Here is a 15,229-nt window from a genome sequence, read left to right as displayed (position 1 = left end):
TGGTTTCCATAGACTCTGAAGAGGCTGTGTACATAGACGGCTCCTCACCTTCAAGAGAAGAAAGTCTGTATAGTATAAGCACCAAGGTTATTACTCATATGGTATTGTGATTTCTGAAATGGTGGCCCCATGACTAAGAAAGGTATTTGAAAATTAGTCCTTACTTGAATGGAGAATGCTTATTAAAAATGTTGCCATCTAAACTTGAGGATATTAATTCTCAAGATGGAAATTTTGTATGAAGATATATAACTTAGCTATTCATTTGTACCAAGATAGAGTATGAATAGTAAGAAATTAGGTGAAGAATTCAGACTATAGATTATTTCACACTTGATCTTAGCCAAAAGGCAGAGAAGTGATTATAGATTATTTCAAATAATATTAGCAACCATATTCTGATGGCAGTAATGTGCTTCCTGGCTGTTCTGTGCAGAGTAAAGTGATGAAATGTACAACATTAGGTGGTTCTGTAGCCTTACTTGTTACCGTACCTGTAAAATCAAGCAGGCTAATACCTGATTTTAGTAAAACCATGTACATTTCTTCTCATAAGGTTATGCTGTTAATTATCTAAAATTAAGTGCTCTGGTTTAATATATAGTCCAGTATCTTTTATGACTGTTTCAAATTTCTTATTGTTTGTGATTGTGTCAAAGAATACATATTTTTTAAATATTTGAAACTTTCTTCTGGGATGATAAGAACAAACAAAAACTGTTTTTTTTTTTTTTTCCTTCTTTGGTCAAAATACCTTTTAATTCATTGACAACCTAGTTGACTTTTAAAAGTTTGAATATTTGTACATGTGTGTTAGAGCAGAGTCATCATGTTTGAAATCATGGGATATAGTCTTTGCATCTTTATAACAGTGAAAATTCAGAGACAAGTGAAAATGGCATTGAATATGAGAAAAGATAGATTTATTGGAGATTGTTAACACAGTGTAATGCTGTGTAGCCATTCATTCCTATAAACTTCTATATAATATTGATAATATGCCATATTAATAAGTGTTATCAATATTAGTAGATCTCAATATCATAATATTGGGTGAAAAATCAAGATGCACAGTCATATACACATTTTTTATAAAACTAATAAAATAATTCAATAAAGGATAGAAAGATGTAAAATTCATAAAGTGTAGAAAGTAATGAAACAGTGGTATTTATACTACTTATAAAGACTGTTTCAGTAGGATAAGTACAGTAGAGGTTATAAGTGCCTTGCTCTTGGGCCACAATTCTATGAAAACCTAATGGTTTTGCTACTCACTACTCTTGCACACAATGAATGGAAGTAACTTCCAAAGAAAGTTTAAATTTTAATGGAATTGATTTGAACTTGATTAGTATATAGCTATGAATTTTTGTTCATACACTAAAGAAAAGCACCTTTATCCTTACAAATAAAAATAGCCTAATGTTGTAAAATGAGTATTACACAAATCAGATTTATCGTTGCTGAAAGTTAGTTCTTGAAATAATTAGACTGTGTCAAAGTTAAATGATTCTTTAGGACAAGACACCATAAGCAGAATTAAAAGAGAAAGAAGAGAATGGAAATATTTTTGTAACGTATAAAACAAATGATTAGTAGTGATAAATAGACTATATAAAGAACTCTCAAATCAATAAGGAAAAAAAAAAACCTCTTAAATTTAGATTAGGCAAAAGGTATAGTAAGGTAATTCAGAGGCAAGGAAACCTGATTGGCTAATAAGCATTTGAGAATATATTTATCTTTGTAATGACTGAAGAAGTAGAACACGATGTCATTTTTCACCATTCAATTGGCAAAAGTTTACAAGTCTGACAATGTTGTGTGTTCATGAGAATGTGAAAGGAAGCTTCCACACACTGCTTTCAGGAGAGTAAGTTGGCAGAATTAATTTAGCGAGTGGTTTGGCTGTCTCTAGAGTAAAATTATTCTTTGTGTACACCATATGATTTAGTATTTTTACTTCTTTATAATTTGTATACCTTGGGGAAACCTTTGCATTTATGTATAGGGGATATAGTCTTTGCATCTTTGTAACAGTGAAAATTCAGAGACAAGTGAAAATGGCATTGAATAAGAGAAAAGATAGATTTATTGGAGATTGTTAACACAGTATAATGCCATGTAACCATTCATTCCTATAAACTTCTATATAGTATTGATAATATACCATATTAATAAGTGTTATCAATATTAGTAGATCTCAGCATCATAATATTTGGTGAAAAATCAAGATTCACAGTAATGTACACATTTTTTTTATAAAACTAATAAATAAAATAATTCAATAAATTATTTCTGGACACACAGACTAGAAGGATACACATTAAAATCCTGACAGTGGTTCCCTCTGGAGAAGGAATAGGGAAAGAACTGAAAATAAGGTACAAAGGAGATAAAAGGGACTTTATAATGTGTTATTTCTTACATTAAATGATGAAGGATGTGATGCAATGCTCATAACAGTTAATTCTAGATTGTGGGTATGTGAGCCTTTGCTGTACTATTAAATAGTACTTATCTTCTGTGATTAATTTTTTTTTTTTACTCAAGAAAACTTAAAATTTTAAGACCATCCTGTTACCATTGAGGGTTTGGGGCCTGGTTTTCCTTACTGTTGGAGTTTAAGCAAATCATTTAAGGCCCTTTAGCCTCTCACATCCAGGATGGTAGTGGTGGTCCTGAGTACATCTCCTTCGGTACTCACCTCCAGCTCTCCTCCTCCAGGAGCCTTCCCCCGTCCTTGCTCTCTTCTACCCAGAGGATATAGGCCTCTGGATATAAGGCAGTGGATAGAAGGATACAGGCCTCTGGATATAAGGTGGTGGATAGAAGGATACAGGCCTCTGGATATAAGCCGGTGGATAGAAGGATACAGGCCTCTGGATATAGGGCAGTGGATAGAGGATATAGGCCTCTGGATATAAGGCGGTGGATAGAGGCACTGTGTTCCTCGAGTGTCCTGTGTACTGCAAGGCTTATTGTTGTTCAGCTCCTTGGTCGTGTCTGACTCTGTGACCCCATGGATTGCAGTGTACCAGGCTTCCCTGTCCTTCTCCATCTCTAGGAGTTTGCTCAAACTCATGTCCATTGAGTCAGGGATGCCATCCAATCATCTCATCCTCTGTTGTCCCCTTCTCCTCCTGCCCTCAATCTTTTCCAGCATCAGGGTCATTTCCAATGAGTCAGCTCTTTGCATCAGGTGGCCAAAGTATTGGAACTTCAGCTTCAGCATCAGTCCTTCCAGTGAATATTCAGGGTTGATTTCCTTTAGGATTGACTGGTTTGATCTCCTTGTAGTCCAAGGGACTCTCAAGAGTCTTCTCAAGCACCAGAGCAAGGCTTATTAGCACGTTCTTTGCTCGTAAGTCTACTGTGGGCCAGTCTCTTCCAGTAGATAAAGAAAGCTATAGGACAGGTCTTAGGGAGGAGCAATAGTAAGTGCTCAACAAAAAGAACTTAGTAGGCATGGAAACTACTTAGTACATTTTTAATGAAAGAATGAATGAGCAAAAGAGCAAAACTATGGCAAGACTTTATAAAGCAAAATATCCTGTAATGGCTCCCGAGGTCGTTATTATGCTTTTGACCTCAGTGAATATAAATGTAATCCCCCCAAATCCCTTACAAATCCCAGCCTACAATTTATATCCTAGAGATTTTCCTGCACCGTGAATAGAGTCATCAATATGCTCTCGTTGAGAGACATCAACATTTATATTTAGACACATTAAAGAATAAACATTTCACGCCCTTTTCCCTGGTTCATCATTTGGGATAAGCATCCACTGTAGTTAAGAAATGACAGTTCATGCTTCAAAACTTCATTTAATAAACATTTTTTGAAGAAGAAGAATAAAGGTTCTCTCTCAGCCACTGAATAATATTAATATAAACAGCACTGGGTGGTTGTCAACAGCGATTGCTGGCACTCTGTCAGCTCTCCAGCCGGCTTTTTGACATGTGAAAGACATGAGGTTTTAGTGCTTTCAGAGGATCTGGAAAATACATTTTTATTGTTCTTCTTCATGGATGGAGAAGCTTTACAAACTTGTTTTATTTTTAAAGCACTTGATGTTTTGAATGAGGATCTTTTCTTTTACATTAACAAAAGGGAATGGCACGCCATAGCTTTGTTAGTCCGGGGCACAAGGAATGAAATCACAGGGAGATAAAGGACCCTGAGGGATCCATGGCTTGGGAAGAAAGGGTATATGTTTCAGGAAGGATCGTGTTTTTCTATCCTTGGAGACAGCAGAAAATTATTTTGGTCTCTTCTAAAAGCTACTGTATACTTTCTTGAAAATGACTTATTTGTGCTTTGTTTACATATGAGACTATGAAAGGCTGAATTTTCTTTCCTGTTAATTTCTCTAATAATCACAGACTATCCTGTGTTTAAACTCAATGGAGAACATCACAGTGAAACTCCATGTAAAACTTATTTTTAAGTCCGTATAGCTGACTGATATAACCTAATAGATGCTTGACATTCAGATGTTAAGGGCACTTACAGACATAGTTACTTCAAACAGCAACCCTGGTGAGGGTAGTTATGTATTACAAACTGACGTCACTTTCCCTATGATAAAGATGAGTTCTAAGATTCAATACATTATCCCATTTTAGGTGTCTGGTAGAGATGTATCCACAAGGTTCTTGAACTCCATATAGTTCCACAATTTTACTTCTTTGATTCCAGAAGTATTAAACCAAGGCAAAAGAAAAAAACACAGAACAAAAAATGGACTACTCAGTTCATCTAAGATTTGTTTAGCCCTAACACAAGTACACAGAATTGAGCCCTTTTGTTACTCTCTATAATTCAGAACCAGTTGTTTTAAGAAAGTATATTATACTTCAAAATGTGATTCAAGGCTGTTTTTGTGGTCTTGGTGGATGTAGATAAGCTGGGGAAAAAATCAAGTCCTGGGATTGACGCCTTCTAATATGGCAGATTCTCCAGATTTTATTTATCACCATCTACTTCTTTACTCCAAGAGGACGATTTCTAAGAAGTTCACATATTTGTTTCTAAGTTTATCCTTTTTACATTTCTGAGCTCCATGTATGAGCCTGCACCTCTGGACAAGTTAATCATCAGCAAATGAGAAATTTCTAAATACAGTTTTTAATTGACAGTTAAGAATAGGATGTAAATTAACTGAGTTTCCTCCCAGGCCTGAGCTTTTTCCAATTGGCTTTATAAAAAAAATGGGATGAAAAGAGGGATACCAGGGCTTGTTTTTACTTTATGGAGTTACTGGGCAAGTTGTTTTTTGGAATTCACATTGTGAGAACCAGCTTGTCCTTTTTGGCACGAATGATTCACGCAAGACAAACAAATGATACGAACCAAGGGCAGGCCTGTCCTTCCGGCCTCATGTACAGCTGGAGGGTGTTTTTTCAGGGTTGGGACATTTCACTGAGTCAACCACGGAATAAAATTTCTGCTGCCACCAGATCTGTGCTGTGTCACACATACCAACAAGTATTTTAGATGTGATTAGTATGTTTAACCATCCCCATTTGACAGAAAATTAAGTGTGATAAAAGTCAGGAACTTATTCAAGTTTCATGGCTATGAAGTTGCAGTGTCCCCGCTAAGGTCCAGGCCTGTCCAGTGTTAAGTGATTGTACCCCATCCTCGAGCCAGCTAAATGATTGATGAATTTTATAACAAGGTGAATGTGATGGTAAACATTACACTTTTCTCTCAGGGAAAAATGATTTCACCTTTTTCCCCCCCCCCCCTGATGAGGGAGTCCTTTGGGTAAGACAGTATATTAATGTGCCCTTGTTCCTTCTTCTGGGAGTCTCTCTCCATTTAGTATGTCTCTGTATCCCTAATTGTTCTTTCTTTATTCTTGCTAAAGAAAGTGAAGTCGCTCAGTCGTGTCCGACTCTTTGCAACCCCATGGACTGTAGCCTACCAGGCTCCTCCATCCATGGGATTTTCCAAGCAATTGTACTGGAGTGGGTTGCCATTCCCTTCTTCAGTTGATCTTCCTGACCCAGGGGTCGAACTCGGGTCTCCCGCATTGTAGACAGACGCTTTACCATCTGAGCCACCAGGGAAGTCCTCTTTATAAGAATAAAGAGGACTTTATTCTTTTTGTCTATACAAAATCAAGAGATTTACTAAACCATCTCTCATTTGTTCAAATATTTTTTCCTGTGGCCTTGGTTTTGTCAATACATGTGTGGCTGTGGACGTGTTGGAACATACCTTATCAAACCGTTCTGATGAACTTGCTACTAACACTTTGAAACCTGGGAACCGTCATTTAGGCAAGCAAGTATTACTTCTCAAAACACCTGTGTGACGTTTGACATACAGTGTTCCCCCTTGAAAAGCTGGCAGAAGCCAGTAATGTGCGCTGGTAGCAGGTCCTGTAATTGATGAGTGTTGGTAATGTGGGATGGTCTGCAGGGTGTGTGCAAATCACAGCTTGGGGAGCTTTGCTGGGCTTGGGTTGAACTCTTGCTTTTGCTACTTGAATGCTAAGTGACTTTGAGCAAATTGTCATCTAAGTCCATTTTTCACATGATATGTTGTAATAATTATACCCAGCTCATCGAGTTATTATGAGGATAAAGTGAAATAGCTACATATGCTGATACGTGTTCAAAACTCAATGCATCTTGAAATCTCTTCTCTCTTCCCCTGTTTTTTGCGTGGAAAGCTAGACTGAGGGTTTGAAGTAGGTTAGCAGGAGAGGATGTACCTAGAATTGTGATAATGGTTTTGCAGGTTTCTCTGCTTGTCCAAGTTAGTTATCCTGTTCTGTGCGTGCTCTCACTTTCATTCACTCACCACCTGCATCTTGAGCGCAGCCATGTACCAGGTACTGTGTGGACCTAGTTTTCCGGCCAGAGTACTCAGCTAATGGCATCAGTACTGTTTTCACAGTGAGCTCACTGGTTTTTTTGTTTGCCTAGAATCATTTTCAACTTACAGAAGCTCTTCAGATCTGACCATCCCCTTCATTTTATTTTCTCTTTGAGAAACACCCTATGTTTCGCCACTGGGATAATTTCCTATTTTCAGTGCCCCTTGATATTGAGTCACTGGCTGACCTCATAAGCTTGCTCAGTGAAAGGTCTTATCATTGGCTGCTCCACCTTAATGGATCATATTAGATGAAACACATCGTTGTGCGGTATTGTGTTTAACCAAAACACTTAATTTCACTGCCTCAGGAGCAGAATGGCCTTGTGAAAAGTGTCTGGACTTTTGTTTGCGGACAACCTTGGGTTTGAATACTGATGCCACAGCTGAGTGTTTTTGGATGTTTTATCTGAAGGTTCTCGTCCTAAATATCCTCTGTGTGCTAAAGGTGATAATTGTACCACTTTGTTGGTGCTGTAAGGACTAGAGAGAGGTGGGTAAAGCATGGAGCACAGAGCATGTCACAATGCAGATGCTTAGCAGACCCAACTTTTCAAACACATGACTTTTCACTTGCTTTTCTCCTCCCACCAGAAGGATACATTCAATTGTGGAGAATTTAGAAAATCTAGTTAATTCAGATGAATTAGAGAAAAATCACACACAGTCTTAAGATCCAGAATAACCAAGTGGTCCCACATGACCACAGAGCTTTTCAGTATCTGTCTGTGTCTTTTTCATTCTCCCTCTCTGCCTCTCTCCCCCACAACATTAGGTTCAATTCAGTTCAGTTCACTCACTCAGTTGTGTCCGACTCTTTGTGACCCCATGAATCGCAGCACGCCAGGCCTCCCTGTCCATCACCAACTCCCAGAGTCCACTCAAACTCATGTCCATCGAGTCAGTGATGCCATCCAGCCATCTTATCCTCTGTCGTCCCCTTCTCCTCCTGCCCCCAATCCCTCCCAGCATCAGGGTCTTTTCCAATGAGTCAACTCTTCACATGAGGTGGCCAAAGTATTGGTGTTTCAGCTCTAGCATCAGTCCCTCCAATGAACACCCAAGACTGATCTCCTTTAGGATGGACTGGTTGGATCTCCTTGCAGTCCAAGGAGCTCTCAAGAGTCTTCTCCAACACCACAGTTCAAAAACATCAATTCTTTAGCGCTCAGCTTTCTTTATAGTCCAACTCTCACATCCATACATGACCACTGGAAAAACCATAGCCTTGACTAGATGGATCTTTGTTGGCAAAGTAATGTCTCTGCTTTTTAATACACTATCTAGGTTGGTCATAACTTTCCTTTCAAGGAGTAAGCGTCTTTTAATTTCATGGCTGCAGTCACCATCTGTAGCAATTTTGGAGCCCGAAAAATAAAGTCTGACACTACTTCCACTGTTTCCCCATCTATTTCCCATGAAGTGATGGGATACAATTGCTGATATGAGGTCATTTATAACCTAAATTAATGACAGTTTCATGTAGTTGATTCTAGGCTGTTGCTAAAATTGAATCATGTGGTACATATTTTTAGTCTACTTTTTACAGTTACGATATTTACAAACACCTTTCAAGTTCACTGGAACTTCCCTTGTGGCTCAGCTGGTAAAGAATCCACCTGCAATGTGGAGACTTGGGTTTGCTCCCTGGGTTGGGAAGATCCCCTGGAGAAGGGAAAAGCTACCCACTCTAGTATTTTGGCCTGGGGGATTCCATGGACTGTATAATCCATGGGGTCTCAAAGAGTTGGACACAACTGAGCAAATTTTTCACTTTCACTTTTCAAGGTCACTAAGCATTCTTCTATAATATCACTTTCAACTGATTCATGGTATTCCATTGTATGATTATACCAAAAATTTTTTTTTACCAGTTTTCTATTTCTAGAAAATTAGGTTGTTTCTAATTTTTTTTGTTATGATAAACAGCACTGGGATAAACATCCTTATAGCTTTGAAGGGGGTAGAACATTGTGGTTTAGAAAACAGACAGGAGGTGTGTTATTCACTCCTTTTTACCTGTATGACTTTAAGTGTATCAGCTGATCTCAGTTTCTTCAATAAAACAGGGGTGACTGTAGTCCCTGCTTCATAGGGACACTGTTGTTTATCTGCCTCAGTTGCTTTCAACAATATTGGTGAGCACAGTCTGTAAATATTGTTAATGAGTTAACTATTGTGAATTGATGTTGTCTTTATATACTTATGTTTGTTTCCTTTGGAAAAATACCCAAAGATGAATTTATGAGTCAAGGGCTTCTGATACACTTTCCCAGGCTACTCTCTAAACTGGATATAGTATCTGCACTCCCACAGTAGTGCATGGAGTGCTGGTGTTCCCAGAAAGGGAGTTATTATCATCCTCACTGTAAGGCGCAAGCTCATCATCATTATTATACTACGTCATGACTCAGCGGCACAGTTTTTCACAGCGTAGTATCTCTGACTCATTGGAAAAGACCCTGATGCTGGGAAAGATTGAAGGCAAAAGAAGAAGAGGATGGCAGAGGATGAGATGGTTAGATAGCATCACCGACTCAATGGACATGAACTTGAGCAAACTCTGGGACATAGTGAAGGATAGGGAAGCCTGGTGTGTTGCGGTCCATGGGGTCACAAAGAGTCAGACAAGACTTCTCGGCTGAACAACAACAACATCTCTGAATCAGATTGCTTCTCATTATCATTGTCAGCCAGGTGACTGCCAGGACATGGTTGTATGAAACCTGCTGACATTTGATAAGATGTAGAAGGGTGTCTATGTGTCTTAACATCTATGAAATTCAGTTTGAGAGATATGAAAAAAGGCAAACATAAAAATTGTGATCTAAGTGCAAAGTTAGTGTCATGAAAAACACACAATGCATTTTCAGAGAGCATCTCAGGTTGGGTCTGTAGAATGTACCTGAAGAACAGAGGTTCTGGACTGAGTGTGTCAGGCTGGGGAGGACTGATGGAGAGGACATGTCTAATATTTCTTCCTCTCTGCCTATTTCTGTACTCTTTTTGTTATGCACACAGCTAAGAAAGATGATAAGGGCCATGATGTAATAGTATAGAACCCCAAGAGAGCATTCATGATTGTTTGTCTTTTCAAAATCTTTTGGCTATTGGATGTATCATTCTTTCTGAATGTAAAACTGCCTGCAACCTCCCTCTTCTTGCAGTTCCTCCTTTTTCTACATACAAATCCTTCATGCTTTACCTAAATATGGTGCACTCTGCCATTAGGTCTCATCTCAGACATCATTTTGTTAGGGAAGCCTTTCCCTGCTCACCAACACTAGTTAATGTCATCCCTGCATTTTCCGTTGTACACAGTCCATATGCTTCAGTTCAGTTCAGTTGTTCATTCATGTCCAATTCTTTGCGACCCCATGAACTGCAGCACGTCAGGCCTCCCTGTCCATCACCAACTCCCAGAGTTCACCCAAACCCATGTCCATTGAGTCAGTGATGCCATCCAACCATCTCATCCTCTGTCGTCCCCTTCTCCTGCCCTCAGTCTTTCCCAGAATCAGGGTCTTGTCAAATGAGTCAGCTCTTTGCATCAGGTGGCCAAAGTATTGGTTTGAGCTTCAGCATCAGTCCTTCCAATGAACACCCAGGACTGATCTCCTTCAGGATGGACTGGTTGGATCTCCTTGCGGTCCAAGGGACTCTCAAGAGTATTCTCCAACACCACAGTTCAAAAGCATCAGTTCTTCAATGCTCAGCTTTCTTTATAGTCCAACTCACACATCCATACATGACTACTGGAAAAACCTGAGCCTTGACTAGACGGACCTTTGTTGACAAAGTCATGTCTCTGCTTTTTAGTATGCTGTCCATATGCTTACCTTACTGCTTATCACAGGGTATTTATGCTCTTGCCTACTAACTTGACACCTTGTCATTAAACTATAAGCTTATAGAAACATGAGCTTTCTTATTCTGGTTTGAAGTCAAGGTCTAGTACCATGCCTGGCAGAAGGCATGTACTTAAAAGATATAGCTTGAGACAATGTCAGTCCCTAGCCCATGAGTGTAACCTCTGGTCATTAGAAGTTACAGCCATCAGGGCCCAGGGGTAAGTCCATTGTCTTCAGTGCTCTGCTAGTTGTCCTTAAGGGTTTTTAGCATGGATTGTACACTTCTAATATTGCATAGTAGTTTAAAATTCCTTTTATTTCCTTTTATTTTTTTTAACTTATTATGGGAGCTTCTTAGAGTAAGCCGTCTATGCTGAGACCCTCGATAAGCTGTCTCGTGAAATATCTGCATGAACCTGGGCACAGGGCATCTGACAGCCTGTTTCTAGCTGTTAGCACAAGGAGAGCTGAAACCAGAAGCTGAAAAGGAAGCATCACCCTCTTATTAGCATCTGAGTTCTTTAATCTGAAACAAAATTTTGTTCATTTACCTTTTCATGTTAGGTTATTCAAGCTATTTCCATGTTAACGGCATTGTTTTTTTTGAAAATGTATTTTATTGAAGTATAATTGATTTACAATGTTGTGTTAATTTCTGCTGTACAGCACAGTGGTTCAGTTATACATATATTTTTAAAAAGGTTGTCAGTGGGAGAAACCAACCTAGTCCCTTTTTCTTGAGGAGTGAAACATTTGCCCCTTGAAATTTGTGTGAAATGTTAGCTAAAAGATGCCAGATAATTTGAGTTCACCCTCTTCAAACTATCTTTCCAAATGCAGTAGTTGAATTCAGGATAATTGTTCAAGCTTGGCACTGAACATAAGGAACAAATTCTGCCTCTTGTCTGGACACTCGGCATACTCTTGTGTATGTCGTAATCAGGGAAGAAAGCTGACTTTTGTGCGATAAACTGTGTAGCTCACTGGGGTGCGTTTAACAGTGGATGTACTGAAGCAGTTAGATGTGACAAATGGAAAAAGGAAGTCACAGTGACACCTACATTCAAGCCAGGCTTCTGTATCTTACTTACTCTACTTCCTGTCTGTTTCTCTGCAGACTCCTGTCTGTGGATTTTCCTCCCAACAGGGTCCATGTGGGTGCCTCGTACTCACATTGTGAGGCATGTGTATCAGTGGCTTTTTTAGGGAAATACAACCCCGAGGGGAGAAGCTGCCACTTCAAAGCATGCCACAGTGCTTAGACACAGCCAGAAAATTAGCCATGTCGGCAAGATAATATCTCTTTAATGCTTTAACCCTTTCTTTCATGCTGATGTGTGTGTATGTGCGTGTGTGCTCAGTAGTGTCTGACCCTTTGCGACTCCATCGACTGCAGCCCGCCAGCCTCCTCTGTCCATGGGATTTTCCGGCACGATTACTGGAGTGGGTTGCCATTTCCTTCTCCAGGGGATCTTCCCAAGCCAGGGATCGAACTCAGGTCTCTTGATTACTGTGTTATGTGGGTGGATGGATTGATGCTGATAGTCATCCACAAGGAGACATCTTAAGAGTTTTGTTTTTGTTTTTGTCTGATCATAAGAAAATAGAACTGAGGTCTGTCTGACTGCTGTGCTGGGAGAGAAGCTGTTGAAGGGGGTGGGCAAATAAATGGGTTATGAAGGAGAGGAGAGACCAGCTCTGTCCCCGCAGTACTTGGCTTCTTCTTACCACTCACCTCTTGTAAAATATACTCTATAAAACGTATATGCTCCAGCCTACCCTTACCCCAGTTTCACAGTGAGGGAAAAGGACTCTAACCCTTCATGAGTTGTTATTTTATTTGTTTGTTTGTTTTAATTCTTTTAACATGATCATGATATCCTTATCAAAGTAGATTTATTAGCTACATTGTTTTCTTGTGTCAATTAATTAATTCTCCATTATACACAAAGAAAAATGGATTTTTACTTTAATATGACGTACCCAGAAGTTGAAAGGAATATGGACATTTTGGAGAGGATTCAGCAGAGAAAATATGTGAAATTGAATAAACTTTATTTATTTATTTTTTGAATAAACTTTTAAAAAATACATCAAAGTACTGAAGTTGTAGTATTAAGTATATATTTGGGCTATACTGGCATCAAGGATGTATTTACATTTAAGGAGTAAAATCATTTATAATATAGAGAACAATGCTACACTAGATTGACTATACTGTGAAGAAGATGTGGGGGGGATGGGAGGATCAAATTGTAGAATCATGGCTTTGGCTTACATAGAATGAAGATTTTCCTTATTCTTAGGACTGATGAACCAGGGAACTAGTTACAAAGGACTTGTTTACTTTGGGGGAACCTTCAGAACAAGATATATTCCTTTCCAACTGAGATAGCTGGGAGGATTTCAAGAAACACACCATGTAATTTTTTTAAGAATGGATCTTAGATTGAGAGAATTAAAACTGAAAGAAAAAAGAGTGTTGTCCATATCCACAGGCAATAAAAAAAAAAAACTACTCATATGAATAATAGGCTGAAATCTCATCTTGGAACCATCACCTAATCTTATTTTGTGAAAGAAGATTGTTCTTAGGTAATTGCTTTCATGATCTGCTTTAGGTTCAATAATTCTTTCTCACCGCTTTTATTTAATTGTGTTAAAGTATGTTTATTAAAGTACTAATAAGACTAAAGCCATACTTATTAGAAACAGAATTATTCATTTAAACTTTTTGATATTATGAAATGAAAGGTAGGTTCTAATATTGGAAGATGAATCCTGCAAGTCTAAAAAGTTGTTTTCTGTGTCCCTAGTTTTTCTTTTTTCAATAGTTTATTCTGTATCTGACATTACAAAATCTTTATGAAATGAAACTTTGTTTTATCACAAAGGCAGTTTATCCTAGAAACTCTAGGCAGGGTACGTCTTCCCCAGTGATTTTTATAGCATCTAATTAGTAAATGGATGACTGAGTAGGCAATGCATGTTAAGAGTAGACTTTGCTTATTGTCACCCTTGATAAGTTTCAGAATGTTTGCAACTGAAGTTTTTTCTTCTCTGCTTTTTCCTGCTCATTGACTTGAATCAAAGCCATTATTCCTTTTCTTGGGAAATGCATCTTAAAGCCTTTTAAATGCTTTTTTTTGCCTTTGTCTTTCCTGGTTTTATCTACCTCTTACCGGTTTATTTGCTGTCCATTTTCAGGTTCAGGTTTGTTATATTTTTAAAATAAGTCAATGACATAAACATTTTAGTCAGTTTTTTTTTTCCTGCCTTTTCTGGCTACCTCCCAATCACACATATTTTGACTAATTTATCATGAAAGCACATCAATTTCCTTTTCGGGAGCTCAGCCCAGGCCCATAGCTAGCAGGATCAGTCCCCTCCACAGTGGACTGCCTGTGGGTCATTTCTTTGTCCCTCTGGTCACTGAGTGAGTCCAGGCCTCCTCACTAAGCCGCTGATTGCCATGCTTCTTGCCGGGTCTCCTGTCTCTTGTCAGCTCCTTCCTGCCCTTTCTTCATGCTGTAGGCAGCTGATCTTACTAGAAGGCGATTCTCCATTGACCGCCAGTGCTTAAAATCCTTTATTACCAATCCTCTGTCAACTAGATACAATCCAAACTTCTTGATGTGAATAGAACCCCTGCATAAGCTGTCCATTCCCACCTGTCTAGTTGGCCTCCTCTCTGCCCACAACTGCTCACACCCTCCCCTAGCCAGCGACTCTGCCCACATCAGACGCAACAGTCCAGGCACAGGGCAGAGGCTGAGCACAGGCCTGGAGTTGAACAGGATAGCGATGCTTGAGCCATGGAGTGATAGAAAGTGGTCCACTGCTGAGCACCAGTGACATATTGCCATGGGTGTGTACCTAAGCCCTGCTGCTCAGTGGAGAAACGGGGATAAAGGGGTCATCCAGCCACTCTCTCCAAGGGGAGAGGGAAGCTGGTACTCAAGAGCTTGCCATTGTCCACACCCACACTCTGATGCCCGCCACTCTTTCTTTCCCCAACCTCAGCCTGCGACGGTGATCACTGGGGGCCTCACTGCAGCAGCCGGTGCCAGTGCAAAAATGGGGCACTGTGCAACCCCATCACGGGGGCTTGCCACTGCGCTGCGGGCTTCCGGGGCTGGCGCTGTGAGGAGCGCTGCGAGCAGGGCACCTACGGTAACGATTGTCACCAGAGATGCCAGTGCCAGAACGGAGCGACCTGCGATCATGTCACAGGGGAATGCCGCTGCCCACCCGGATACACTGGAGCCTTGTAAGTGATGCGCCGCTGGGCAGCGTGGCAGAGCGCGCCCACCCTCTCTGCTCCTGCTGCTGCCGGCCTCATATTCCAGTAGTTACTGAGGGGACAGGACTCCAGGCAGTGATGGCCTCTAGGCGCTCCTGCTGTTTGTTGAGCATCAGAGCCCAGTTAGGCTCTCAGAACCAGCTTCCATGCCTTCCTTTGGCAGAGCAGAGATACAGGGTC

At 39.9% G+C, this 15,229-nt stretch overlaps 1 protein-coding gene across 1 annotated transcript in view; it reads left to right on the top strand.

The window, feature by feature from the left end:
- Window positions 1-15,229, top strand: part of MEGF10 (multiple EGF like domains 10) — a 130,906-nt gene that overhangs the window by 54,519 nt on the left and 61,158 nt on the right. The window contains exon 5 of the mRNA XM_061150864.1: window positions 14,770-15,016. Coding sequence (XP_061006847.1) covers window positions 14,770-15,016 — 247 coding nt within the window. The remainder of the gene's footprint in view (window positions 1-14,769; window positions 15,017-15,229) is intronic.

The sequence above is a fragment of the Dama dama genome, chromosome 9 (assembly GCF_033118175.1).
Source record: "Dama dama isolate Ldn47 chromosome 9, ASM3311817v1, whole genome shotgun sequence".
In the NCBI taxonomy this organism is placed as follows: domain Eukaryota; kingdom Metazoa; phylum Chordata; class Mammalia; order Artiodactyla; family Cervidae; genus Dama; species Dama dama.
Note: the sequence above shows the minus strand (reverse complement) of the source record. Positions and strands in the feature narration are given on the sequence as shown.